The sequence below is a fragment of the Coturnix japonica genome, chromosome 26 (genome assembly GCF_001577835.2).
Source record: "Coturnix japonica isolate 7356 chromosome 26, Coturnix japonica 2.1, whole genome shotgun sequence".
NCBI lineage: Eukaryota > Metazoa > Chordata > Aves > Galliformes > Phasianidae > Coturnix > Coturnix japonica.
Window position 1 is genome coordinate 2,075,476 of NC_029541.1, and position 25,108 is coordinate 2,100,583.

The following is a 25,108-nucleotide window of genomic DNA, read 5'->3' on the forward strand; positions in this document are numbered from 1 at the left end:
GCAAGAGAGGAGAGGGCAGAGGAAAGCAGAGAGGCTGCAGCAGGTTTGCATCTCCTCCAGCTGTCCAGGGGAGCCTATCTCTATCCTGAGCATGTACACAAGCACAGGGGACCTGGAGAGGACACAGTGAAGCTGCCTTGGGGACTCTACCCATTGTGCCCCTTGGAGAGGCAGTGCCACATGCTGCTGCCCCCTGAGCATCGCCTTTGTGGGCAGCCCCATCCTCTGGTCCCAACCTCTGGGGAGGGAAGGAGGGAGGAATGGAGGGAAGGGATGCTTCTTGGGGCTGCTCTGGTGAGGTTCTGGTACCTGTCCCCTCTGTGACTCGCCGCCTCGCTGCCAGGAAGGGGAGGTGGGGTACGGCCAGGGGCGGCTCTCGCTAGGGAGTGGAGGTACAGTCGGAGGAGGCTCCAGGGGGATGTACGACTTGGGGAGGGGAGGTCGAGGCGGACCGGGTTCCTGGGGTGGAGAGGAGCATTAGGCGTGAGAGCAGAGAAACTAAGAGATGGGAAGGAAAAGAGAGTTAGAAAGAGACAGAGACAAAACACAGTGAAAGGCCAGGGCAGGAGGAGGGAGCGCAGAGGCTGCTGCCCACCAGGTATCCCCATGCACAGGGGGGTGTTTCCCATCTCCCAGTAGGGTCAGGCAGGGCTGGAGCTGTCAGCCCCCTGGAGATATCAGCATTGCTTGGCACGGCTGTGGGGAGTCCCCACGTTACACCTCAAACTCACAAGGATGTGGGTGAGCTGAACACTGCTGGACCTTGAGCAAAGTGACAAGGAAGGACCTGATGGTGACAAAGGGCTCTATAGGTACAACCCAGCTCACTCACCTCGCTGGGCCCTGGCTTGGTGGGTGAGCCCTGGGAGCCAGAGATGAGGGAGAAGGGGCTCAAGGGGCTGGTGAGGCTGGCGGAGCTCAGTGGGCTGGCAGGGCTGTTGGAGCTGTAGGTGCCCGAGGGGCCGATGGCAACTGCAGAGGAAAGCAGAAATAAGTGCATGCATCACAGCACGGTGCCTCCAAAAGTGCTGTCATCAGGGATGTGCCATGTTGGGCTTTGTGCCGTGCAGGGACAGAGCCCTCTCACCTCTGTGCTTAGCTGTGTCGGTGCCACGGGATGGGTTGTTCTTCCTCAACCCCTCCATCACATCCTGGATCCTCCAGATCTCCTTCTGGATCTGCCGGTTGAGCATTTCATTCTGTGAAGGGGGAGGAAAGCAGCAGTCAGAGCAGCCCCTGCTGCCACCCTGCTCTGCATATTCCATCCTGGTTGCATCCCAGCAATGGGGCAGGCCTAGGGGGTGTTCAGCAGGGACAGATATGGCCCTGGGGGGGCTGTGCCATGACACCCACAGGGAGCTGAAGGCTGGGGTGGTGCTGGTGGAACCCCCCCGGCTCCTTGCAGCCCCTCATCAGCACCAGAGGCAAAGCACCTTCATCAGCACCTATGTGCTATTAGGCAAAGTCAAAGCAGGGCGCTGAGCACCAGCAGCTGCTTGCAAATTCACTCTCAGCAAAGGAACCAGGTGGCTTCCATCTGCATGGGACTGGGAACAACGGGGGATGCTCACTTGAATATCCAGGTTCAGCTGCTCCCAGAGGTCATCGTGCAGGGCAGACACCTCGCTCTCAAGGGTCTCATACTCAGCTGTGCTGTTGGCCAAGGCCTGTGGAAGGAGTTGAGGTTGGTGGATTTGCCCCCTTGTTTTGCAGCAATTACCCAGTGCAAGCTCTGCTGGGTGCTCCATGCATTAGGGACAGATGGGTGCGGGGAGGAAATGCAGAGCAGCACCATTACCGTGCTGGCCTGTGACAGCTCCACACGGATGTTGATGAGCTGGTTCTGCAGAGACTCCTTCTTGTGCAGCAGCTTCTCAGGGTAGGCAGGTTGGCTCCCAAACATCTCCAGCTCCTGGTGCGTCCCCATCAGGGCACTCTCCAGACTCTCCTGAGGGGAACAAGAAGTGCTGCAGCTCCCTTCTCAATGGGCCATGAATGCATGGGACCATGACATGAGCACAACAACTCCCCCAGCCCACAGATGAACCCCAGGCAATCAGGACATGCAACTTCCTCACCATCCCCATTGCCTTGCAGTGGGGTTTATCCCCAGCTGCACTCAGCCCTGGGGCTGTTGGTGTTGCTGCAGCACCACGTAGAACCATGTGAACCACAAACCTTCTCTGCTCGGAGCTGCTGCACCAGCCTCTCTTGCTCCCGCAGCACTTTGTTCTGCTCACAGAGCTTCCCCAGCAGCTTCTGTTCCAGGCAAGAAAAAGAGAAAGGGAATGAGCGAAAGCCCAGAAATGGGGTGTGGGATGCTCCAGGCACCCATGCAAATAGATCTGTTCTCAACCAGGGCCAAGAGGAGGGTTGAGAGAGGGCTGATCTCACTCCAGGAGAGATAGGATGCAGCCAGGGCATAGAACACAATGTTGGTTGGATGGGACAACATGTGGGTTTCAGCCTGCAGCAAACAGGGCACACGGGGACAGGGGCAATAGCAGGGGACAGACTGAGAACATGAAGCACAGACATTTGCTCTTACATCGGTGTCTTGCTCGCTTATCTTGTAGGCATGCAGGGTCTCCCTGTAGGCTTCTGGGAAGGGTGTTGTCACCTGAAAGCAGAGCACGGGGTCAGCCTGGCTCTGGGGTCCCAGGGGCTGCCAGGAGCTCTGCAGGGAAGAGCAATCCCTCTGCCCCAGCCTTAGGGAGCTCCAGTGCCAGCCCCAATGCCATGGGCTGGGTGAACAGCACCGAGCCAAGCTCTCTGCCTGATGCCAAGAGATGTCTCGTGACTCATTAACTACCTGGTGTACAACCACCACCATTACACAGCCAAGGAAATGAAGGCAACAAGATTAAGCTGTAATCCCACTGAGTGGAGTCAGAGCGCCTATAAATCAGCTGCTGCTTCAGGACCTGTTTACCATCCAGCTTCTCTCTGTGAGTCATTTGCCTTTCCTGGAAATCTAAATTACTAATAGGACCTCACCAATTAAATGCCTCCAAGACCTTGAGATGAAAGGCATAAGATAGGAAGAAGGGGATCATTATTGCTAGAAAGCAAGATGCTTCTTCAGAGTGATTTAAAACCACAGGACAATGCTAACAGACCCGAACATGGGAAATGCCAGAGCCTGATGGATGCAGATCCTGCATGGAGCTCAGCCAATGAAGGCAATGCAACATCTCCATCCTCACCCTGAGGATGCACAGGGATGGGACCAAACACCCTCCTATCCCTATAGAGCATCAGCACTCTGAGCTGCACCCATCAGCATAGATGTCCCCAGGCTTTTGCAGCCTCTCCAAACTCCAAGCAGGAGAAGAGCAGCCGTGTGCATGGGCTGCATCCTCTCCCTGATGTTGCTTTGATTGCAGATCCTTGGGTTGGGTTCCTCCAGTTCGACCTTCTGGTCTTATTGACGCACAAAAGCACCCGAACGCAGATGAGAGCTCAGGACTCAGAGCTGCTTCCCCACCTTGTGCTCTCAGGACCACAAGGGTTTACAGGGCTGGAATGGCTCATGGATGGATTTAGCAAAGCCTGGGATGAACGAGCGGGACCCCCAGAGCGTGATATGCCAGCACTGCATGGATGCTGGAGTTTGTATGAGCAGAATGGCAAGAGGTGACCTCAGGGATGGCATGGGGAGGCTGGCATGGCCTGCCATGCACGGGCATTAGCAAGGCTTACTTGCATGTAGAGCTGAGCCCTAGGGGAGGAGCTCTCCACCATCCTGTTCACCATACTGATCAGGGTTTCGCTCTCACTCATCTGCGACAGACAGGGAAGGAAATGTCAGAAGTCAGAGGAGAGACGCGGGCGCAGAGCTGGTCAGGAACCCTCAGGGCATTGTGCTCCAAGAGACATCCCAAGGGCTCAAGCCACAAGGAGGCAGCAGCCCCAGGCTGAGAGCATCCCAAGGGCTGAAGATAACAAATTGAACCCAGCCTGGACTGGGCAGCAAATCACACGTACAGACACCAACTTGCACGATACCCACTGCTACAACACACTGCACGGCCCCAGCAGACAGACAGACAGGTCAGGCCAACAAACAGCTCTGTGTCCTGCCCTTGTAGCAGAGGGACGGTCCTGCTCAGGAGGGGATGGGGACAGCAGTGTCCTCCATTCCAGCTTGGTGGCTTCAAGCAGCGGAGCTGGGTGCTCCCATGGGGATATGTTACATGTGAGATGCCCTCAGATCCAGGAGCAGACCCCATAGGGGAGCAGCACCAGTTATGGTGCAGCCAAGGGAGCAGACTGGTGATACATCACTGCTCTCCGGTTAAACGCAGAGAGTGAAAATAAAGCAGTGAATTGTTTTAAAAGAGCGACTTGGCAGCACTGCCCTGAATTAGAGGTCAGCAGGAGAGGAGGAGGAGATGGAAAGCCTTTTTAGGGAGCGTTTTAAAGTGCTTAGGTGAGGGAGTGTTGCTGCCGACGGCGTTGAAATAATCCAGAGAGCTTTTATTGCACTGAGTGCTCCTGTGTGTCGCTGGCTCTGCTCCAAGGCAGACACAGATCTCGGTGATTGCTGCACCGATGGGGATTCACAGACTAATGAGATTGTACCGGAGCAGCTCCCTCACTACAAACCTGGCTCCTGCAGCGAGCACCAGGCGGCAGCAACAGCCGATGGCTCCGGATCCCATGTCGGTGCACCCCACCATTCCCACAGCTCTCCCTCACTCTGCTTCCAGAATGAGGTCAGCTCATGGCTTTTCTCCAAACACCCCACAACATGCCAAACCCCAGAGCTGTCACTTCAGGGCCGGTCATCCTATCCCAGCTCTGCATCCCACATCTTGCCTTGGAGGATGCACGTGGTGGGTGTATCACCAAAGCGCTGTGCTTGGCCTCCTCCCCCTGCAGCACAGTGTGGATGCTGGGTGAGCTCCCAGCACCTCTGTGCCAATGGTGCCATATGCTGTGCCCAGCCCTGGACCACCATTTCTGCAGCACCGATGCTGTAGGCACCCCAGACCCAATGATGTCCCCCCGCTGCCCCCCAGCTCCAGCACATCACATAGAAGACACTGTCAGGGGTGGTTTTCTGCCAAGCAATGAACAACCCTACAGAGGAGGAGGATGGAGGAAGCAAATCAAAGATGACACGTGCTGCTTTAGTGCCCAGAAAGGGTGAGGATGGATGTTAGGGGACGAGATGCTGCTTGCTGGGAGGGAGAGGGACGCTGCTGGGATGGGGCACATGGGGACGTAAGCAGCGTGAGGCTTGCAGCCAGCTCTGCCTACCTGCTGGTCCAAATACTCTAGGTTTCTTTGCAACTGAAGGTCTAAAAGTTCATCCTACCCGGAGCCAGCAGGCATGCGGCAAGAAACGAACACACAAAACATATAAAAGAAGAAGCAAAGCAGTTAGGTGAAGGCTGCAGAAATGCAAAGACCTCTCAGCTGGGGAAGCAAAGTGCCACCTCCTCTGCCCAAAGCGAGGACGGCTGTGGATGGTGCAGGTCCCTCTCCCTATGCTTGGGCTCTGCTCACTGTCCCTGCATCTCTTGCTGGTGAGGATGGATGGCAGCATGGACAGCTGATGAAAATTTATGCTTCTCCCTCTTGCAGTGTCTGCTCCTGCCATGAAGTTTCAGGGCTGTGCTGCACCACGTGGACCTGCAGGTCCCGCTCCACAATTGAAGAGAAAAAACACCATCCAGGGACAACAGCAGCCCAAAGTGAAGGGTAAGGAGGTAGGAGGTACAGGGTGCACACCAGCCTCACCCCAGCCCCAGGGGAGCAGTGATAAGATGGGCATTGCAAAGCATAGGGGGGTGCAAGGGTGATTCAGTGCACCCTCAACCCCAGCATAGGGCCAGGGGCTTTCCATAAAGCATGGCCAGGATGGACCAGAGACATCAGTCCATGCTCCATGGTCCCAAATTGCCCCATTGCAGCCCATCTCCAACCCTCCTGGAGCAGCTGTTTCCTTCTCACCCATCCAAGAGAGGGTGAGCTGTGCCCCACAGCAGACCCTGCACCCCATCCCATGGGGCTGAGGGCAGTGAGGAGCTGTGAGCCCCCCAGCTCAGCCCGTTGGAAATGGCAGTATACGTACCATCTTGTCGTGGACTGTGGGGGATGCTGGATAGTGGTAGGGGTACATTCCTGCAGGGATGGGCCGCCTGTCACCCAGGTAGTCGTACTGAGGAAAGAGGAGACCCCTATCAAACCCCATGGACAGGTGAGGGGTACATGGAATCTCCCTGTATCCCCCTCTTTTCTATGCTGCACTGCTGTAAATTGGGCAGATTGTTCCCCTTGGTGCAGAGCCCAGCCACTCAGCAGGGTCAGGGCTGGCTTTTAGCAGTGCAGCAGCCATGCAGGAGCCACCAGCATGCCCCATTTGGGCTTGCCTTGCTCATGGAGGTCCTAAAGGAGGATCTAAAGCCACCCGCTGCTGCACATCAAGGACTTGGTAGCACCTTGAGGCCAACACATGCACACAGAGGAGACAAGCTGCACTGTAGCATCCCCACCCTACAGCCCTCAACCAGGGTCCCCTCCATCCAGCACACCCCAGCGCTTACCTTGGGAGAACTGATGGATCTCCTCATCATGAAGGTGCCAGGGTCGACATAAATCTCCTCTCCACGGGGCGGCAGCCGCTCAAAGCGGGCGCTGGGGGAGCGCACTGGGGAGTACACACGAGTGTGGCTGTAGGATCCCTGGCTGGGTGAACGGGGCACGGAGCGGGAGCGGGGCTGCAGTGACATCCTCCGCAGTGATCCAGAGGCAGCATCCACCTCATCAAAATAACTTGGCTGCCTACCAGGGAGCCAGACTGGGACATCCTGACGGCCAAAGCCAGGGTGCTCCTTCCATTCCCGGAGCTGGTAGGGGGCCCCGTTGCGGAAGGAATGTCGCTTGTCCTCTAGTGCCCAGGGAGGGCTGACTCGCTCATAGGCAGGCATGGAGCAGATGCTGTCGGGGCGCACGCCGGGTGGGTAGTACTGGTAGTCCTCAGGGTACTGGGGTGAGTAGGGGGGGTAGTAGTCAGGCACCCGGCGAGACACGGGGTAAAACCTGGTGGGGCTGGAAGGGAAGAGAGGAGTCAGAACTGAGTGGTCACAATAGGTCAGGACATCTTTAAAGCAAGCAGCGTTGGGAAAGCTGGCTTGTGTCTGTCATCCTGTGGACCACAAGGTGATCCACTCCAAAACCTACACTGCTTGGATTTGTGGCGTGTGTACAGCTTGGAGCTAACATGATTTGCTGACCCCAAGAAGGGATATAATAGATGGAAAGAGGCAAAATATTCCCATAACATCACAGTGGAGAAAAGAAGGACAGCCAGAGCCCCCACCGGACCTCACAGCCCCTCACCTGCGCAGCTCCTCGGGGGGCACGTTGCCCCGGCGCAGGTTCACCCACTGCTGCAGCTGCGTCATGGAGCTCTTACGCTGCGCGATCTTCTCAGGGTTGGTGCGCGGGGCGAAGCTGCGGCGGTGGGCAGCGCTGTCCCCATCAGGTGGGGGGTATGCAGTACTGCCAGGGCGGCTGGGGGACGTGTAGGGCCAGCCATTGGGTTGGGGTGGTCGCTCTGTGCTCGTCGGCACCCGTGGTGCTTCGGGGTAAGGGCTGCTGGGCTCGGAGGGAATCTCTTGCCCGGCGATGCCGTTGGCTTTGACCAAGTTTTCCTTCTTGCTCTCCATCCTCTCTGGTTTTCTCTCGAGTTTCTCTGAGCCACGGCCATCACCTTCACCCCTGGTCTTAGAGTCGGGCTCAGCTTTGGGGTGCTCGTGGTGCACGGCGTTACGATGGTGGTGGTGGTGTTTGCTGGGGGGGATGTTCTCAGAGTCCGTCTTCTCGTGTCTGCAAGGCACGGAGATGAAGCAGAGCATTACCTTTCTTTCATAACACCCTCAGGATGGCTGTCAACATCCCATCCCTCTTCCCACAGGATGCTGATGCTCCCCAGTTCCATTCTGCTCCCATGCTCCCCCACCCCATTCCCAAGAGGCAGAGGAACATCTCCAGCCCAGAGCAACAGGGACAACGCTCTGACCTCTGGGTTGGGGGGATCTGCACCCGGGCAGCTTCGCCCATGGCTTGGATCCAGGATTCCTGCTCCTCTGTGTTCTCAGCACTGAAGAAGTACGTCCGGATGCCGGCGTGCTCAGCCTGGGGAGACAGGGACTGCTCGTTACTCGCCGGCATCTCCTCCACCCAGCACACGGTCACCTGCAGGGAGGCAGAGAAGTGGGGGGAGAGACAGACAGGAGGTGTGAGAGCTCCATATCCTGCTTGGCAAGAGCTCCTGGTGCTGCAGTGCTCCATCCTTCCCAGGAGCATCCTCACAGCACTGGGTGAAATGAAGGCTCACTGTGATGCCCTCACCCCCAGTGCTGGTCCAAGTGTTACCCTTCATGCAGGATGAGAGGGAAGGTGGCTTCTTGGTTCAGACAATGCTTTAGGGGGGGAAAGTTCGCTTTGGTTTTACTTTCCATGCCCACAATCCACCCTGTGCTGAAGGCAGGGTTGGTTGCCCTGGGCCTTTTTGAAGCAACCACCTTCCCCCTCTCTGGAGAGGAACAGGAGGCAACAAGGAGGAAGGAATGGAAAAAACCCAGCAGAATCTTCCCTTTGGTTTCCATTTAGGGTTTCCACTTGGGGACAGGGATGCCTCCTGCTTGGCGCCTCCAGCCCTCTTAGATTGAGAGCTTCGAGCAAGAGCTCAAACCAAACCAATTCCTCCCCCGGGTTAGTGGGAGTGGGGCGAGCAAAGCATGCAGCCCCTCACCCTCTACATGCACCCATAACGCAAGCAGATGTACCTATGCTGGGTGCTGGCGTGGCCGACGGGCGCTCGGAGACCTCCTGCCTGGGGGGATCCTCGCCCGCGGAGAGAGGAGGAAACACAGAGATGGGGTCAAAGCTCAGCAGGGGGAGCGCGGGCGCAGCCCTCGCTTTGCTTTGGGAACCGCTCAGCCCTGGAGGTGGATGGGGATCACTGTGACACCACAGCTTTGGGACATCTGGGTGTGTGTTGAGTATGGTGGGAGGGTCTCCAGGAATCCGTAACGTGGTTGGGTTGGAGGGGACTTAAAGATCATCCAGCCCCACTCCTGCTATGTGCAGGCTGCCACCCCCAGTTCAGGCTGCCCATGGTCCCATCCTTGACCTTGGACACCTCCAGGGATGGGACAAAGCCATCCATCAGTACCCTCAGCCCCTGGTTCTTAGAGCTCAGCTGCTGAATATCAGCCCTCCAGAGCTCCTCCTCAGCCAGCATCACAAGCCACCTCTGGGTCACTGCTCTGCTCCCAACACAGACAGACAGACACAGCTTTCTGGGCATGGGCACATAGTTATCACTCACCCTAAGCCATGTTCACTGTGGGTTTCAGGGTTGCAGCTACAAAAATGTGCCATTCAGATTGCAAAAGCATCCCCACAGTGAACTCAGAGCAGTGCTTGAGGTGCTGGAGCCCACAGCTGGCAGTGTGCATTGCCCATGGATGGGAAACCCTATGTGCAGAGGGGTTGGCTCAGTATTTCTATTGCTGGCTGGGTCTGTCGGGGTGCACACGCACTGAGGGAGTGCAGAGGTGCAGGGGTGGGTCTGTGGAGCTCATGATCAGGGAGGTGTGAGCTCAGCTTTGCACAAGTCAGGCTGTGCATCAAAGGTAGCAAGGAGATGCTCAGGGACCATGGCAGCAGGGGTGGCAGTGCTGCAAGGTGTGAGTGCCACTTAGCATCACTGTAGGGGGCACAGATGGGGTCTGCTCAGGGACAGATGTGGGACAGGCACTCTCTGCCTTCAAGCTCTCCCCTCCTACATCCACTGCAGGGAGGGCTGATGAACAGCAACTAATGCACAAAGCAAGCAAAACAAAAATGGAGGTGGGGATGCTCTGTGCCTGGTAGAGAGAGCTCTGCTGAAAAATACCACTGGAATGGGCAGGATGGGAGCAGGGCTTGGAGAGAAAAGCATTCCCAGCCCACTCAGTAGGAGGTGATGCTGCTTTGCCCCCCCTCATGCCTCAGTTTCCCCAGCACATCCCAGGGGATTCTGGCAGTTCCCCTCTCCGCAGCTGGGCTCTGCTCCATGCCCCACCACCAAGAAAGCGAGAGGAGGGCACAGCAGGGACCCCACCATCCTCCCCCCCCTCCCTATCACTGCACAGCCCTGCACTCACCTTAAAGGTGTGCTTCCTGCTGATGTTATCAGAGGGCTGCACGGCCGCCACGCGGAAGCTGAGCAAAGGGATGCTGCCCAGGATGCTCTCCTCCTTCTCATCTGGTGGGCAAACAGGGGTGGTTAGAGGAACCCCAGCAGCCCACCTGTGGCAATGTGCTGCCTTCCTGTTGCTTCACCCTCCCCTGCAAGCAGTGCTGCTGCTCAGCAGCCAACCTCCTCAATAATTCATGCTCGCCCTCGGCTGCCAGGGAGAGCTGAGTTGAATGAGCTGCCAGGAGGCGGGCGAAGGGCATTAACCCCTCAGTGCCCCAGCATGGCAAGCACCTACAGGAGCAAGCACCCACAAACAGCAAGCACCTGCAAAAACAAAAACACCCGCAGACATTGTACCTTTGTAGTAGAAAAGGCAGCGGTCCACCAGCACAAACCAGCGCTTGTTCCACTGCTTCACCCCCGAGCTGGCCTGCAAGAGAGTTAGCAGTGAGATGCTGGCAGCACGCACCCACTGGGAGGTGGATGGAGCACGGTGGGGTTGGGGCACCTGCTTGTAGAGCCAACCGCTTTTGGTGACGGCAGCATTAGGGTTTCTCTTCATGGAGTTGGAGCGCTTCCCAAAGGCAATACCCTTACGGGAGGAGCGCGACGCCTGCAGAGGAGGAGAGGATGAGCTCAGTGCCCGGGGGGGACCCCCACTTCCCGTCGTCTGCTCTGTTGTTGCCCTCTGTGCCATATGGACCCGGGCACGCACCCGGCCTCCAGGCTTCTCCGGGGCCACCTCCGTCACCATGGTGTGGTTGGAGGGCTCGCTGCTGCTGCTGCTGCTGTTCGCCAGGCGCTTGTTGCCTGCTTTGCTTGACATGTCCAAGGTCTGCCTGTGGCACAGAAGGGGTTGTCAGTATGGCTGTGTTCCCACATCTCCCTCCACCCCAGGTGATCCCACAGCCCACCCCTGGTCCAGAAACCAAAGGGAGGTGGGAGCCAACCTACTTTTGCAAGTCTAATTTTGAGTTCTCTTCTGGAAGCTGTCCTGTCACTGGGTGCAGGAAGGTGTTCCGCCTTTCATTGTGGCTGCAAGACACAATAGTTGGCTCCGTTAGCACCCAGGAAGGAGGAGAATGAGGTCCGAGGGTGCACAGAAACCCAGCAAGGTGCTGCCCACACTCCTGTGCAAAGTAAAGAGCTCCATCCATCCTTGCTCACCCTTCAAATCCCTTTGCTTTTAGCACTGTCCAGCACCAGCACTTTGTTGTGCTTCTTGCATCATCATTTGCACTGCCTTTCACATGCACCGTGCCGAGAACCGGAATGAGTTCTCTGCCAGCTGAGACCTCATTACTTCTGCTGGACACACCACACAGCACCGGCTGTCGCATGGTGAGACATTTCCATAACCTCCCCCCCCAGCTGTCAGAATAAATCGCTGCAGGAGCAGCAGCCGAGGCCCAGCCTGGGCTGAGCTGAAAGCAACAACACCGACGTCACATCCTCTGCTTGGGTTTGCTACTTTCAGAGCCCTTTGCCACAATGCCGAGGTCACAAGGCACCTGGCCCCACTGCTGGTTGGGGGGGCTCTCAGCAGACCCTTACATGGGGTTTTGGCAGCCAGCTGAGCCCAAAATGCAGCTTGGTTGCCTCATGTTGGGTGGGGGCTGCCACCTCCATCCTGGGATGTTTGCTTTGCAATGGGGGGGTTCAAAAGACCCCCATGAGGTGACAGTACCCCAAAACTGCAGGGCATGGGGACACAGCTGCCCATGGCCACCCATGAAGGAAGCGTGCTAACAGCCTGTCATGCTGCTGAAGAGCTGAGTGTCAGCAAAACAGGGGAAGTTTGAGCAAGAAAACATCTGCCAAGACCATCCCATCCATGCACGCTTCACCCCGAGGTTGGGCTGCAGCCAGGTTCAGGGATGGTCACTGCTTTCTGCCAAAATAAGCCCTGCTGGGAGCTGCCCCCACGCAGGTCCCACCCTGGCCCTGAACCCCATTCTGCTCTTGCCTTCACTGCGGGTCACCCTAAAAACCTCTGCAACCTGCAGCAAGGGCAGCACCCACATCCCTGGCACTGTGCTTTCCTGTGCCACCAGTGCATCTGAGTCCTCTGCAGAGGCAGTGTCCCCAACCCCTGCACTGAAGGCACCAAAGGGGCTTTCTGCCACTCTTTGTCCCCACTTTGGGGAGCCACAGCTCAGCAGTGACAGGGCAGCTCATGATGCTGACACACAGGGAGGGCACAGCAGCACCCTGATCCTCAGCCTTGCACAGTAGGGTCTGCCCTGATCCACCGGTACCACCAAACCCCTGCTGAGCACATCCCCCAAGCCCCCAGCACTACCCACAACCCACACATTGCTGTGGGTTTCCCTGCCCAAAGGTTGACCAAGCCCAGACCAAGCTGCCCAGCCAGCGTCAAAGCCCCTGTGCCTCCTCTCGGCACCAATCCAGACACTCACGGTCCCTCCCAGTGCTGTTCCCACCCCCACGCCTCAGGAACATGAGACAAGCTCCTTACCCCCCCCAAAACCATCTGCCTCGGCTGACCCTGCTCCAGAAACTCCGAGTTCACACCACCTCCCAAGCACTGCAATGCAGCAGTCCCTGCCCGGTCTGAGGGTCCCCAACCACCACCACCACATTCACACCAACCGACCTCCCCCTGCCCACCCCGGGGGGTTCCTACCTCACCCTCCGATCCGCCCGAAACTTCAGCATGATGCCGTGACCCTTTGAGCTCAGCGCCGGCTGCCGGCTCCCACCATGGCAGCAGCGGGCAGGGCAGATCCCGTGCCACCCAACGACCGCTTATACCACGCGTGCCACGGGCACGGCGCAGGGGGACACCGGTAACGCTCGGTGGGGCTCGGTGTCCTTTCCCAGCTGCACTAATCCGGGCCGGTGGCATCGGTATTTCCCACTGTGGCAGCGGTGGAGCTCAGAGGGCGCTGGCAGCCCCGATGCGGTGCGGTTTGGCGAGGCAGCAAAGCGGGGACAAGCTTGCGGCTCCTGCTCGCGTCCCCACGCAGAGGAGAAGAGAAGGGCAGAGCAGCTCTCGCCTCCTCCCCCTCAACCCAGGTGCAGCGATCAGGATGGGGGCTGCAGGGTCCCCCCCCCCTCCCCAGCACAGAGCGGTGTGCTCAGGGAGGGGATGGTGCGGAGATGAGGGAGGGAGCAGCGCGGTGCCGGCGCTGCTGCTGCCCTGCATTCGCTGCCTACGTCCCTTCCCCCTGTTTCTGTCCCCAAACCCTCCCCGGTCCCTCCCTGCTGCGCTTCCGTCCCTTCCCAGGTCACATCAGGACCCCCACCAGCACCGACCACCGCTGTGCAATACAGGGGATGGGGACCGCGTGGGGCTCCGACACTCGGGGATGGGGTCTAAGAAAGCCCTTTGCAACCCAGCAAGAGAAGGGGGGAGGCAGAGTTGGGGTTACCCAGCCCTCCCCCTATGCACGGCGCTTTGAAAAACCAATGCGAATGCACCAGGACTGTTATGATAATGCACTGAGATGTCAGCGCTGCCTTCCCTCCCCTCTAAGGAAACCTCCAAAGAAGGAAGCGGAGCTCAGCAAGCAGCTGGCCTCCATCACAACACATCCCTGCTCTGCCAGTGCCCTGGGACCACCTCGGGACACCGCCAGCATGCGGTGCTGCTCAGCACAGCATCAGCAGCATTGCATCATTCACCTGCTCCTTCCAAAATCAGGCCTGGAGGCACAGCCTCCCTCATTAGCCAGACTACAGTGAGCAGGGTCAGTGCTAGCGCCCACCCCAATGCTGGTGCCCACCCCAATGCTCACCTTGTCTAGCACAAACAGTCCTTGTCAGCACTAGCAGGGCAGTGGAGAGAAGCTGAGGATGATAACCACATCAACAGCATGGACAGAGGATGCTCCAGCAAGGCTGAGATGGCAGCTCCCAGTCAACCCTGTGCATCCCTTTAGAGCACCATGGGCTGCCACTGCTCTGGAGGCAGCCAGGAGCAATGCACTGCTCCCCTAGTTGGCACGTTGCTGGCTGTGGGGTGGGACGAATGCACACATCTGCAGCTCCCCAATCACTGCCACCGTCTGCTACCAGCGGTCAAGGTCCCCCAACGGCCCATGGGCACGTGCCAACCTGCTGCCGTGCACCCAATGCCAGCACCAAATCCAGAGCCAGCAAACACCCCAATGCTTCACCTCCTGCCCTACCTCCAGTCCTACCCAAGGTTGGCATAGAGCTGCTCTTAGTGGTGGCTTCAGGAGCTATGAAGTGGAGTCCAGCTTTGGCTGTGTGATCTCAAAGCACTGCTGCCATCAGCTGCCCAGGGTGGCCATGGCCATGGGTACATCTATGCCAGAGGGAGCAGCCATACACTGGGGCTCTAAGCAGCAGCTCTGGGTGGGGGCTGCCCTGGATCTCTCAGGAGAAAAAAGGCTTTTCCTTAAGGTAAACATGCACCAAAAAAGCAAGTTTTCAATCTCCCTTTGCTTTTTCTTAAAGGTAGAGAGAAAGGGAAGGGAATAAACCCAGGAAGTGAAGAACAAACTTTCTCTGGGTGCTGCTTTCCTTCCCCCCTCCCCAAAGTTAAAGTTTGCTGAGCACAGGGAGGACAACCCCACCCTTTCCCCATGGGGAAAACCCTCCTTGCTCACCCAATGCCCTTCCTGCACTGTGAAGGTCACTGCTGCCCAGCGTTTGCAAACAAAAGCTTGGGACACAGCCAGGAGCACAACACAAGGACCCTGCAGTGGCCAAAGTGCTGCATGGGTGCATCCCTCGCCTGCATTCCCCCTTGGTGCAAGCAGCACTATGCTACAAGCACATCACCAATGCCCATCAGTGGCACCATGCACACCTGGCAGGATTCACAGCTGGCTGCCTCTGCCTAAGAGCTGTTCCCAGCAGCTGTTTTTTCACCTGGAGTTTCTCTGCATCCTATTCCCTTCCTCCTCAGTTGCCTGCCCATGAGGTCAGACCCCTCCTGGTCCCCATGGCACGGTGCACAGCCCCTCTCCATCACTGCTTTTCATGTACATAGGGCTCCACATCCATGCAGGCGCCTGGTCTGCACCTTTTGCACCAGTAACCCCATCTCACGCTGCTCACATGCATTGGCAGAGCTCCTTGCAGTGTGAACAGTGAGCTGGATACACCAGGATGCAAAAAGCACATTGAGAGCTGGAGCCAAGCACAGAGCGAGCTGTCTCTGAGCTGCACCCAAAACCCAGGTACAGTTCCCACACTGTGGCCATCCCTGTGGTGCTGGGATTGCAGGCTGTCAAGGGCTGGGAGCAGGAGGGGAGGAGGGGAGCTCAACCTCTCCTCCCATTGCTGGGAACCTGCCAAGCACCGAACCCAGAGCAGACCTATGAGGAAGGGGATCCTGACTGCCCCCCCGTCCTTGGTCAGGCTCAATCTGAGCCAACCCCCCTGAGTGCTCCCATTCTGCTCACAGCATCCCCCAGCTCCCATGTTGGCTGCACGCCACTAGGAATGAAGCACCTTATCCTCCCATACCCCAGCCGCTGGCCCCAGCCCCTTTGAGGGGCCTGGTGTAAATTTGGAGGTGTAAATCTGGAGCGTTTACACGCATTCCGACAGCAGTTTCAGGGTTGAGCATCCAGGCAGCTCCTGAATGAGGGGTTCAAGTGATTGTGAGCCAAACCCTCCCTGCATCTTGGCCTCCTTCCTCTGTTTTTCCAGCCCTTTCTTCACCTCTCTCCCTCCTCCTCAGCCACATCCCTGTCCTCAGACCAAGCCCTGTTGTTTTCCCAGGCAGAAAGGAATGGCAGCACCCACGGCACCACCCATGCGCACTCAATGAGGAGGTAGAAGTAAAGCCCACCTCCAAGCTGCCCCATGACCTGCTGGGGATAACAGGGCCAAAATCTGGGGATCAAAGCACCAAGAAATGGAGCCTTTCTCCTCCATCCACGCCGTGGCCCCATTGAGCAGCTGGGAGCACAAAGGAGTAGCTTTGTCTGTAAGGAATCGGTGTCGCTCTGAGAAGATTTATATCCCCCCTAGCAATAATAAACCGGACCCTCTGTGCGCCGCTCCGAGCACGAGGCTCAGATCTGCACGTTGGATGAGAGGGGAAAATAATAAATAGAAGGAATTCTGCAGGCGCAGCATTGACCCAACAGCCAGAGGATGAGTGCCAGCACTCCGCCGTCCCCACGCAGAGTGAGGGGCCGTGGCAAAGGCAGAAGGAGGGGGTCAGGCTGCTCCCTGTGCAGCCATTCCAATGGAGGATGAGCAGAGCAAGAGGACAGGAATCCAGTTGAACAAAGGGAAGAGAGGGGGAATCGGCGGCCAGGAGCTGAGCTGATGGAGGAGAAGTTTGGGAATTGCTTCTCTCAGCGTTTCCAAATTCTCTTCTATTTACAGGAGTTTTGTGTGAGGCTTGGCTTGCTTGGGGAGGGCTGAAAGGGGAAAGGCTGAGGGAAGAGGAGGAGATGGAGGCAAAGAGAAGAGGGCAAAGCTCTATGCAACCCCCTGGCCTGCCCCACATCCTAACCAGGCACTGACATGGGCTCAGCACAGCCTGGAAATGCGGTGAGCTCAGCCCTGGGATGAAAGTGCTTTGTGGGCACCCACACAACCTCGCTGGGTGTGCAGCCAGACACGGAGGTTTCCCTCTCACTGCTGGTTTTCCTCTGTAACCCAATCCATACCCTAACCCCAGCTGTGCTCAGAGAACATTTCCGGAGCCACATTCACCACTGAGGCAGGGATGGGGGCCAGCAGCCAGCACAGCCCCCATGCTAACAACAACGAGCTCCTGGCTCCTGCTGCTCCTGGCACGGCACAGAGATGCATCCAAGCAGTGTCTTTACTCCCTGCTCCTATAGGTCTGTGTGCTGTTGTGCTCCCCATTCAGCTGCTGTGGATGCAAGGCATTCATTTGACCTCCTGCCCTGTTCTGGGCCATTTAGCACCTCCAAGCCTGGGCATACAGGGAAGGAACAGTGAGCAGCCCCAGAAGGGAGAGTGCCATGAGCACCTGTCTCCTCTGCCACCCCACCCTGGTGACAAACCACACACATCAGCTGCCACAGCAGTGACCAAGCACCGCACCTCACCATCCTTCACTGATGTCAGCCTGCACCCATGGCTTCCTGTGCACACTATGGGGTGAGCCACTAAGCCCACCAGCACTGCAGCCAGGCTGGGCTTTCTGGGCTGCAAACACACCCTGGTAATAAACCCATGGGAGATGCACAAGGAGGGAAAGTCACAAAGCCTGAGCTGGATCCTACACACAGCAACGGGGCTGGCAGCTGCTGGGCAAAGTCCCCGGAAGGGAGGGAACACGGTGGTTACCCACCCACCCACATCCCACGGGGTGACTCTGCATCACTGAACACAACGTGGAACGTCACCACCTCGCTGCTGGGAGGTGGTGGCGGCAATGAGAAAGACATCTGAGGGACCCTATGGGGCTGGGGTCCCTAATGGGGCTGGGGTCCCTAATGGGGCCGAGGTCCCAGCTCTGATAGATGGGAGATAGGATGACAAAGCCCACACTGTGCTCAGCACTGTGGGGCGGGATGGAGCCCAGGAACCTCAAGGGATTTCCAGAGAACAAAGCGGCTGCTGGCAGCCAGCATTGCCTGCAGCAGGGGGGGGGTGGCCTGATGTTCCCCTCCTGCTCCAGCCAAGGAGAGGAGTCCGGGGGAAGCAGAGAGTTTATGTTTGATCTCCCTGGTAACTCCATCTCCATCACAGCTCTGGCACTGGGCTGGAGAGAAGGAATCCCTCAAAGGGACAGCCTGGCTGAAACATGATGTAGAGCTTAAGGCAGCTCCTATCCACGGGCTATTTGGGGAATGTCACAGCTGTGTGACAGCAGTGACCGGAGGATGGGGGCAGAGCAGACCAAAGCTCTGTGCCCCACTTCAGCCATGGACAAACACACCCACAACCCAGTGCCCACTGTACCCATGCAGAACTGTGCAGGCCCTGAGATGCACATGGCACAGAGTGGGCAAGCAGACACGAGATGCCATCAGCTTCCCCCCACACACCACAGCCCCCACCCACCTGGAACTATTGTGGATCTGCAGACCATCCCCCCCAGCACTGGGGTCACGGTGGGGATGTGAGCTCAGGGTCCAGCCTCCAAACCAGGTGCTGCACAGATACGGCCACAGAACTGCACACCAGCCCCAGGTCTGGAGGATATAAAGCTCTCCCTAAGCTCTTTACCAAACCACCTCCAGCAGCAGAAATACCTGTCTGAAGCAATCGTGGGTACGAGGCAGAAAGCAAACCAGAGCCGAGCTGTCCTCGGGCAGCTCAGGTCAGGGGTGGGGGATTATGGCAGCAGTGTGGGGAAATCCTTTCGGGCCAAATCCTCAGCACCTGCTTAAACCACCACACACAATAATCACGACAGCATCCCTCCAGCAACGGGCACAGCTGTGACACCTCATCACCCCCATCCTCATCACTCCATCCTCATCACTCCATCCTCATCACCCCCATCCTTATCACCCCCATCCTTATCACCCCCATCCTCATCACCCCCATCCTCATCACTCCATCCTCATCACCCCTATCCTTATCACCCTCATCCTCGTCACCCCCATCCTCATCACCCCCATCCTCGTCACCCCGTGGTCCCCGGCCGCAGACAATGGTCCACGTGTGTCACCGGCACTCACCGCTGTCACAGCTCGTCCCCTCCGTCCGCCCGGCCGGCGGCTGTTCTCTGCTGCCGGATGATTTCCTGCAGAGCCCTCAGGACCGCGGTCAGTATCAATCATTAACAGCCACCGCAGCCCGGCTGACTTAACCCCCTCAGCACCGCACCGCAGCGGTAGGATTCCTCCTTCAGCCTTAGCTACGATGTCCCAAAGCTCCTTACATGTCACCACGGTGCGGATCATCCATCCACCCTCTCCCAAGCTCTCACCCCCGGGGGATTTGTGGCTGTCCCCATAGCACTGAGCAGCTGCACCTGGTGGGGGTTGCCAAGTCCTCATTATGAACACCCCACTCTGCTCCATGTACCCGCACAGTGCAAACCCTGAGGGCCTCGTCCTGATCTTTGTGCACTAGGGCTGGACCTTCAGCCTCCTGCAGCCTGATGAGCAGTGGGGAACAGCAGAGAGGGGGTAACCTCAGTGTGCAGCACACAGCTGGCACCATCCGTGTTTGGGACCATCACCACCTGCAGCCAGACACGCTGTTAATGGAGGGTTAATCCCTCAGTAGGAACATCTCCCAGCTCCCCAGGCACAGACCCCCCCCCCCAGTGGGGACTGGACACATCCCCTCCCCTTCCCACTGCTGTTAGCCAACCCGTGGGGCAGCTGATGATTAACCTTGGGTTGCAGCTGCCACCAGCTCCCACCATCCCATGCCAGAGCACATCAGTGCCTGCAGCCACAGAGGGGACAAGAATAAGCTCAGCCACTAAAGGAGCCCACCAGGGTGAGGAAAGCTGCAGCATCTCCAACTCCAGCCCCATGCTTCCCCTTGTCCTGCCAATAATGGAGCAAACATCCACACTCAGCCCATGCTCCCCTCTTCCAGCATGGCCCCATAGCTGCAGCCATGGGGTGGAGGTACTCACTGCCTGCTGCAGATTGGGATTTCAGACACCGACATGCAGTGGATTTTGCCTTCTCCAGCAGCTCAGCCCTGGCTGCGGCCCCGGGGGTGTCCGGGCTGTGAGTGCTCATAAATAGCTTTGGACAAACATCTGCACGGCACCACCCCGCTCAGGCTGGAAAGCAAAGAGCTGCTGTGGGGATGGTTTTAATCAACATAGAAGACCATCGAACGGCCAAAAAAATACAACCCACACAGACAGGAGTGAGCTGTAAATAAGCACAGATGCGGCGGCTGATAAGATCTGCCTGCAGCAGGGCTCGGCCCCTTTGCATATGGGTGCAGCCTTTGGATTTCCCATTCCTGGGGCAGCAGCTTGGGATGATGGGGAGCACAACAGCACCTCATTCTGCTTCTATCCCCAATGCCAAACCCTCAACCCCACTGCCACCACCACAGCACAGCGTGGGCTCGGAGCATCCAGCTGGTTGCGGGTTGGAGAGCGGCTGCTTCTCACATGGATTTGGGTTTGGGGAGACTTTGGGTTCACTTGTCCCAGGTTCATGGGCTGCTGCCAGCCCTCCAAGTGACTCATTGGCTGCTCTGTGCCCAGACCTCCCGCAGTCAAGCCCCGACTCATTCAGCACATTCCTGGCATTGCATATTGTGCAGCCCCACACCTGTTACCAGTGGTGAGGAGGGGTGGGAACAAGCAATTAGCTTGGATCTCTGCAAAGAGACTCATGTGTTGTAGTTCACAGTCCCTGTGCTGCAGCAAAGCTGGTACAGCCTCACCCTAGCACAGCCACTGCCATCCCATTTCTCACGCAGCATCATGCTTTCTATACCAGTGAATGGGTGTGATGGTGGCAGTGGGAAAACTTGATGTTTTTAGATCTAATCCCGTGCCTTCAGTGGCTTGGAACAGTTTGCAACCACGCTGTGATGCAAGAGCACATACATCTTGGTTGTGTAAGTGAGTGGTGCCAGGTAGCTCCCAAGGACAGTGAGGGCAGCAGCTCCAATCCATAAGGGGTGAATGGGGCTCTCAGTCCCTGCAAGCACCCACAGCCCTGCACATGGGTGTGCAATGGAGGAGCAGCCAAAAAGGCTCCCCAACATCCAGGAGTGGCACCTCCAATGTGACAGCAATAAGCTGCAATGCCCTGCCCCTGTCACCAGCAGCTCCCAGCACTGCCTGTGCATGCGTCCACGCCGCAGCCTCCATGTACAAACAAAGCAGGAACCAAAGGTTCCCCACAGCCGGAGCTTTGTTTGTAAGCAAACAAATTGCAGACCAAACCAAACACACAGAGCCCAGGCTGAGGGATGGGCTGGGCAGGCTGAGCTCACTTCCATAGTGGCTGTACTCAGCAGTGCCATCATTGGGCAGGTGGGGGATGTCAGAGGGGCTGCACATCCAGAGCAGGGCTTGATGCAGACACAGATCAGTGTTTCAGGGCACTCAAGGCCCACAAATCAAGCACAGAGGGGCTCTGCTCCCCAGCACGGCCATCAGACCCCCAGGATAAAGCAAGGACCTGGTGCAAAAGGTGCTGCCTTGCCATCCTCCATCCATTCTCAGAGCAGCTCCTGGCACAGCTCTGACTGGTTCCTATCAGTGCTGCAGCAATGCAACAGGGGACGGCCCTGCTGTGGTGCAGCCTGCAGGATATAGGGCTGGGCTCACTGCACACCCAGCCATCAGCCTCCTCCATAAGCCATTAAAGTGCCTGGGGTTCAGCCTGGCTGTTGTCACAAGGACCGGCTCAGCAGTGATGGGACGGCCGTGCCCTGGGTTTATGGCTGCATCCAGCCCATCACGCCTCATGTTGCAGGGCTGAACTGGGGCAGGAGAACACAGCTCTGTGATGAATCACTGAGGCCATGTCCTCAGCACTGCACACAGTGAGGTCCCAGGGACAGCTGCAGCGGGGAAAAGCAAGGAATTTGTATGGAGAAAAGCAAGAAATTCGCTGTGGGGAAAGCAAAGAGAGCTTCAATGCTTTGCACCCCCGTGGAGCAGAGCTTTTCAGGTCAGTGCAAACCCAGAGCAGTGCCTCTCTGCCACCAAACGGCCCTTTGCTGTCACCACCTCCGCACGGCCGCCTTGTGCAACGCAGCCTCAGCTCTGCAGAACTGAGATCTTCCCCTGAATGAAGTTTAGTCACCGTGGGATGTTTCCAATTGGAAATCAGGACAGTTCAGGCTGAAATCGAGCCAGCTTTCCACTTCCCAGAAATCCCATTTGCAAGCAAAGCCTGTTGCCAGTTCCCCTTTCTCCCCCCCCAGTATCCAGTAAATAAATCCAGCTCCAAGCGAGGCGGGGAGATGCAGCACTTCAGGCTCTGTCTGCAGCCCAGCCCTGACTCCATCCTCATCCTGCAGAGGTTGCAGTGCTGCTCCCAGCTCTGAGCAGGGGGTGACAGCCTGATGGGACCTCAATGCCCACAGCCATGCCTGGGGAGGGACGCAAGGTGGGGTGGGAGCCGCCAAGCTGGTGCTGGAGCCTGGATGAATCCCTTTGCCACTGCACCTGCCTTCAGCATCCCCTGGAGGAGGCTCCCAGCAGCAGGGGCTGGGGAATTGCATCAGGCTTCCTCTTTGTCCCAGTTGAGGTGAGCAAAGCTGGTTATTGCCCTCTATAAAGAACTGGTTTGCTCCAGGAAGGCGGCACTGGGAAGAGCCAGAGGCTGGTGCTGAGTTTCTGGAGGGTAGAGACGGGCAGGTCCACGTGGGTGCTCGCATTCAGCAGGTGCTGGGGCTGCTCAGCAGCTCTGGATGGGTTTGTGTCAGAGCTGGATCCTCTGCTGCTCCATGGGCAGGTACAGAAGAGCACAATCATCCATCCAGTGCCATGGCTCTACTCACTCACAGCTGCCCACTCAGAACAGTAGGACCATGCATGAAGATTGCAGATCTCAGCCCACATTTGACTGACGTTTCTGGACCAGGATGTCAGGAAGTCCTTAGGATTCAAGGGATTGCAACCTGGTGTTGTGATCACCAACCTTAACTCCTCAGGACACCACTGAGTGGAAGGAAGCCAGCCATGCCTTGGACTCACAGGCCTATTCTCCCTCCCTATATCCCATTCCTGCTCAGCAGGATGGTGCAGGCACCATACAGGGACAGCAGAGGTGACATCTAGCTCTGCACATCCATCCGGAATCACAGCTGTACTGCACACATGGGCGCTTCCTGCCTTATCTCAGCAGTACAGGAGATAAGAGATGTGGGGATGGCTTGGTTACTGACTCAGACACACGAGATGCCACCACTGCCCTGACAACAGATTTGCCGCTACACACAATTGCTTGGTGACCACAGACATGGAAAAGCAACATGGGTTCCAGTGCAGAGCATCATGTCCCCATCCATGCAGGGAGGGGATGCAGGAGCTGGGGGTAGACCTACCAGCTTGTGGGACCTGCAGGGGGGATGTGGGTGCATGCTTCTGGCACCAGCCATGTCCTGCTTCCATCTGCAGAGGTGGCTTGAAGCAGAGTCCCAAGCAACTTGCTGCACTAGTCCCCAGCCAGCAGGGTTAAGGCTCTCCCTGGGTTCAAAGCCAGCCAACAAGTATGGGCACAACCTGCAGGACCCCAGCCCACATCCTGCTGCAAGCCCAGCTGTGTGCTTGGCCCTCTGGGCTGCCCCTGCCCTGCTCCTAGCCCTGCCAGCACTCAGGTGCTACTGAGCTCCCTGTGGGGTATTTAACCTCAGGGTGCACAAGGGCACTGTGCCTCAGTTGTTATTTGCCAGCAAATGGGGACAGGCATTCATGCAAATCCTCACCCTTTCCCTGTCTCTATCCCTGCACACCCTCATCCTATCCATGTCCACCAGTGCGAGCACCAAACCCCTCAAAGCCAAACAGCCAACATCCAGCAAAGCCCAGCCTGCTGCTTCCCCTCCAAACCCAAACCTCCAAGACCCCTCCCCTCCATCTCCACCTCCACCAACCACCCAGACCCAGGTTCAGCCTGACCTGCTCGCCGGGAGCTGCCGCGGGCTGCAGGGAAGGGGGAAGCAGCCGCCGAGAGCCGCCACGTCCAAGTGAGCGCTGCCGGGGGCTGATAAGCAAAGTCTGAAATCTGAGACTGCAGGTTGGCTCCCTGCTATATAAACAGGCTCTCGCACACACGCACACCCCCAGCTTGCATGCCACTCCCGCCTGCTCACAGCCACGCCAGCACTCTGCTGGGCACAGCCATGCCATTGAGACCCCCATCAGCAGAGCTGGCCTTAAGCACAATGGTTTGGGCTCCAAGCACATCTTGGGGGAACAAAAACCCACCTGCAGCACAACATACCCCATCACCAGGCTGTGGTGGGCACTGGCTGAGCACCACATAAGTGCTATGAGCAGCAGCATAGGAAGATCACACAGTCAGCTGGAGGGGGTCAGCCAAGCAGATGCTTTGCATCCCTCACCCAGCAGTGATGGGCAGCAACACTACATGCACAACCCATGATGTTGTCATGACCACTATGCTGCCCAATGGTTCACCCTTGGGCCGGTGCCTGTTGCCATCCCCAAAGCAGAGCCCCTCTGCTTGCCATCTCCTAACAACCAGAGCGTGCCAGTGCCACCGTGGGGCTCCTCTGTGCCAATGCCACTGTGGGATTTCCTTGTGCCACCGTGGCTGTGCTTCTTGCAGTGGGAGGAAACATTTGAGAAGACAAAACCCTGCCCTGTTTTTCCCAATTCTCCAGGCTCACCTGCAGCCCAGAACCGGGGCAGCCACATACCATTGGCGGGGCTGGGCTGCACGCTCGGCTGCTTGCTTCATCCTGCAGCTGCCCGTGGGGAGAGCAGGAGCTGTACCCCCTGCTAAGGGAACACAGGGCTGGGGCATTGCCCTTAGGAAATGGGAGCCCCAGGGCTGCTGGCCCTTGGCACAGAGAGGCTCTTTGTGGGTACATCTGTGAGGACCCTTCACCATGTTTCATCCCTGTGCTGGGAGAGCAGAGAGCACGAGCACAGCTCAAGGTTTTCCTGCTCTATTCAAGCTCCTGGGGCTGGATCCACCTGAAGATCCCCTGTCCCAGGTACAACGAGCCCAGCAAAGCTCTGAGCCAACTCCCTGCCCTTCTTGCACAAGCAGCCGTGGGCGCTGCTGTGGCACAAACAATCACAGCATGTTGACAAGGCCCAGCATCTGCCTCCTCCATCTCTCCACCTGATTGCAAGGAGACCTGCCAAGCCCTGTTCTGTGCACAGCTCCCTGCACCCTCTGCTGTCCCTCCCAGGGCAGGGCCTGTCCCCTCAGCCCTAATTGTTCCCAAGGCAATGCTGGCAGCATTCAGACTATGACCAATCCATCCCAGTGGGTCCACCCCGCACAGCACCCTGACCCCGAGATCTTCTGATGCTTCTTCAGAAGAGCAAATTTG

The 25,108-nt window shown here is 57.6% G+C and overlaps 1 protein-coding gene across 11 annotated transcripts in view; it reads right to left on the reverse strand.

The window, feature by feature from the left end:
* PLEKHA6 (pleckstrin homology domain containing A6) overlaps positions 1–25,108 on the reverse strand; it is a 41,110-nt gene that overhangs the window by 4,988 nt on the left and 11,014 nt on the right. For 2 of the 11 annotated variants that reach the window (XM_015884949.2, XM_015884953.2), the window contains exons 2-18: positions 11,156–11,236; positions 10,710–11,040; positions 10,559–10,631; positions 10,167–10,267; positions 8,033–8,208; positions 7,351–7,839; positions 6,555–7,059; positions 6,083–6,169; positions 5,266–5,319; positions 3,703–3,783; positions 2,549–2,620; positions 2,179–2,259; positions 1,799–1,948; positions 1,572–1,667; positions 1,088–1,199; positions 833–972; positions 310–459 (exon numbers count right to left, since the gene is read on the reverse strand). In XM_015884949.2, coding sequence (XP_015740435.1) covers positions 310–459; positions 833–972; positions 1,088–1,199; positions 1,572–1,667; positions 1,799–1,948; positions 2,179–2,259; positions 2,549–2,620; positions 3,703–3,783; positions 5,266–5,319; positions 6,083–6,169; positions 6,555–7,059; positions 7,351–7,839; positions 8,033–8,208; positions 10,167–10,267; positions 10,559–10,631; positions 10,710–11,027 — 2,685 coding nt within the window. In that variant the 5' untranslated portion in view covers positions 11,028–11,040; positions 11,156–11,236. Of the gene's footprint in view, positions 1–309; positions 460–832; positions 973–1,087; positions 1,200–1,571; positions 1,668–1,798; positions 1,949–2,178; positions 2,260–2,548; positions 2,621–3,702; positions 3,784–5,265; positions 5,320–6,082; positions 6,170–6,554; positions 7,060–7,350; positions 7,840–8,032; positions 8,209–8,801; positions 8,830–10,166; positions 10,268–10,558; positions 10,632–10,709; positions 11,041–11,155; positions 11,237–12,848; positions 13,351–18,816; positions 18,907–19,730; positions 19,805–23,699; positions 23,803–25,108 lie in introns of those variants that run through there. The other 9 variants (XM_015884946.2, XM_015884951.2, XM_032449346.1 and 6 more) reach the window with 9 other exon arrangements.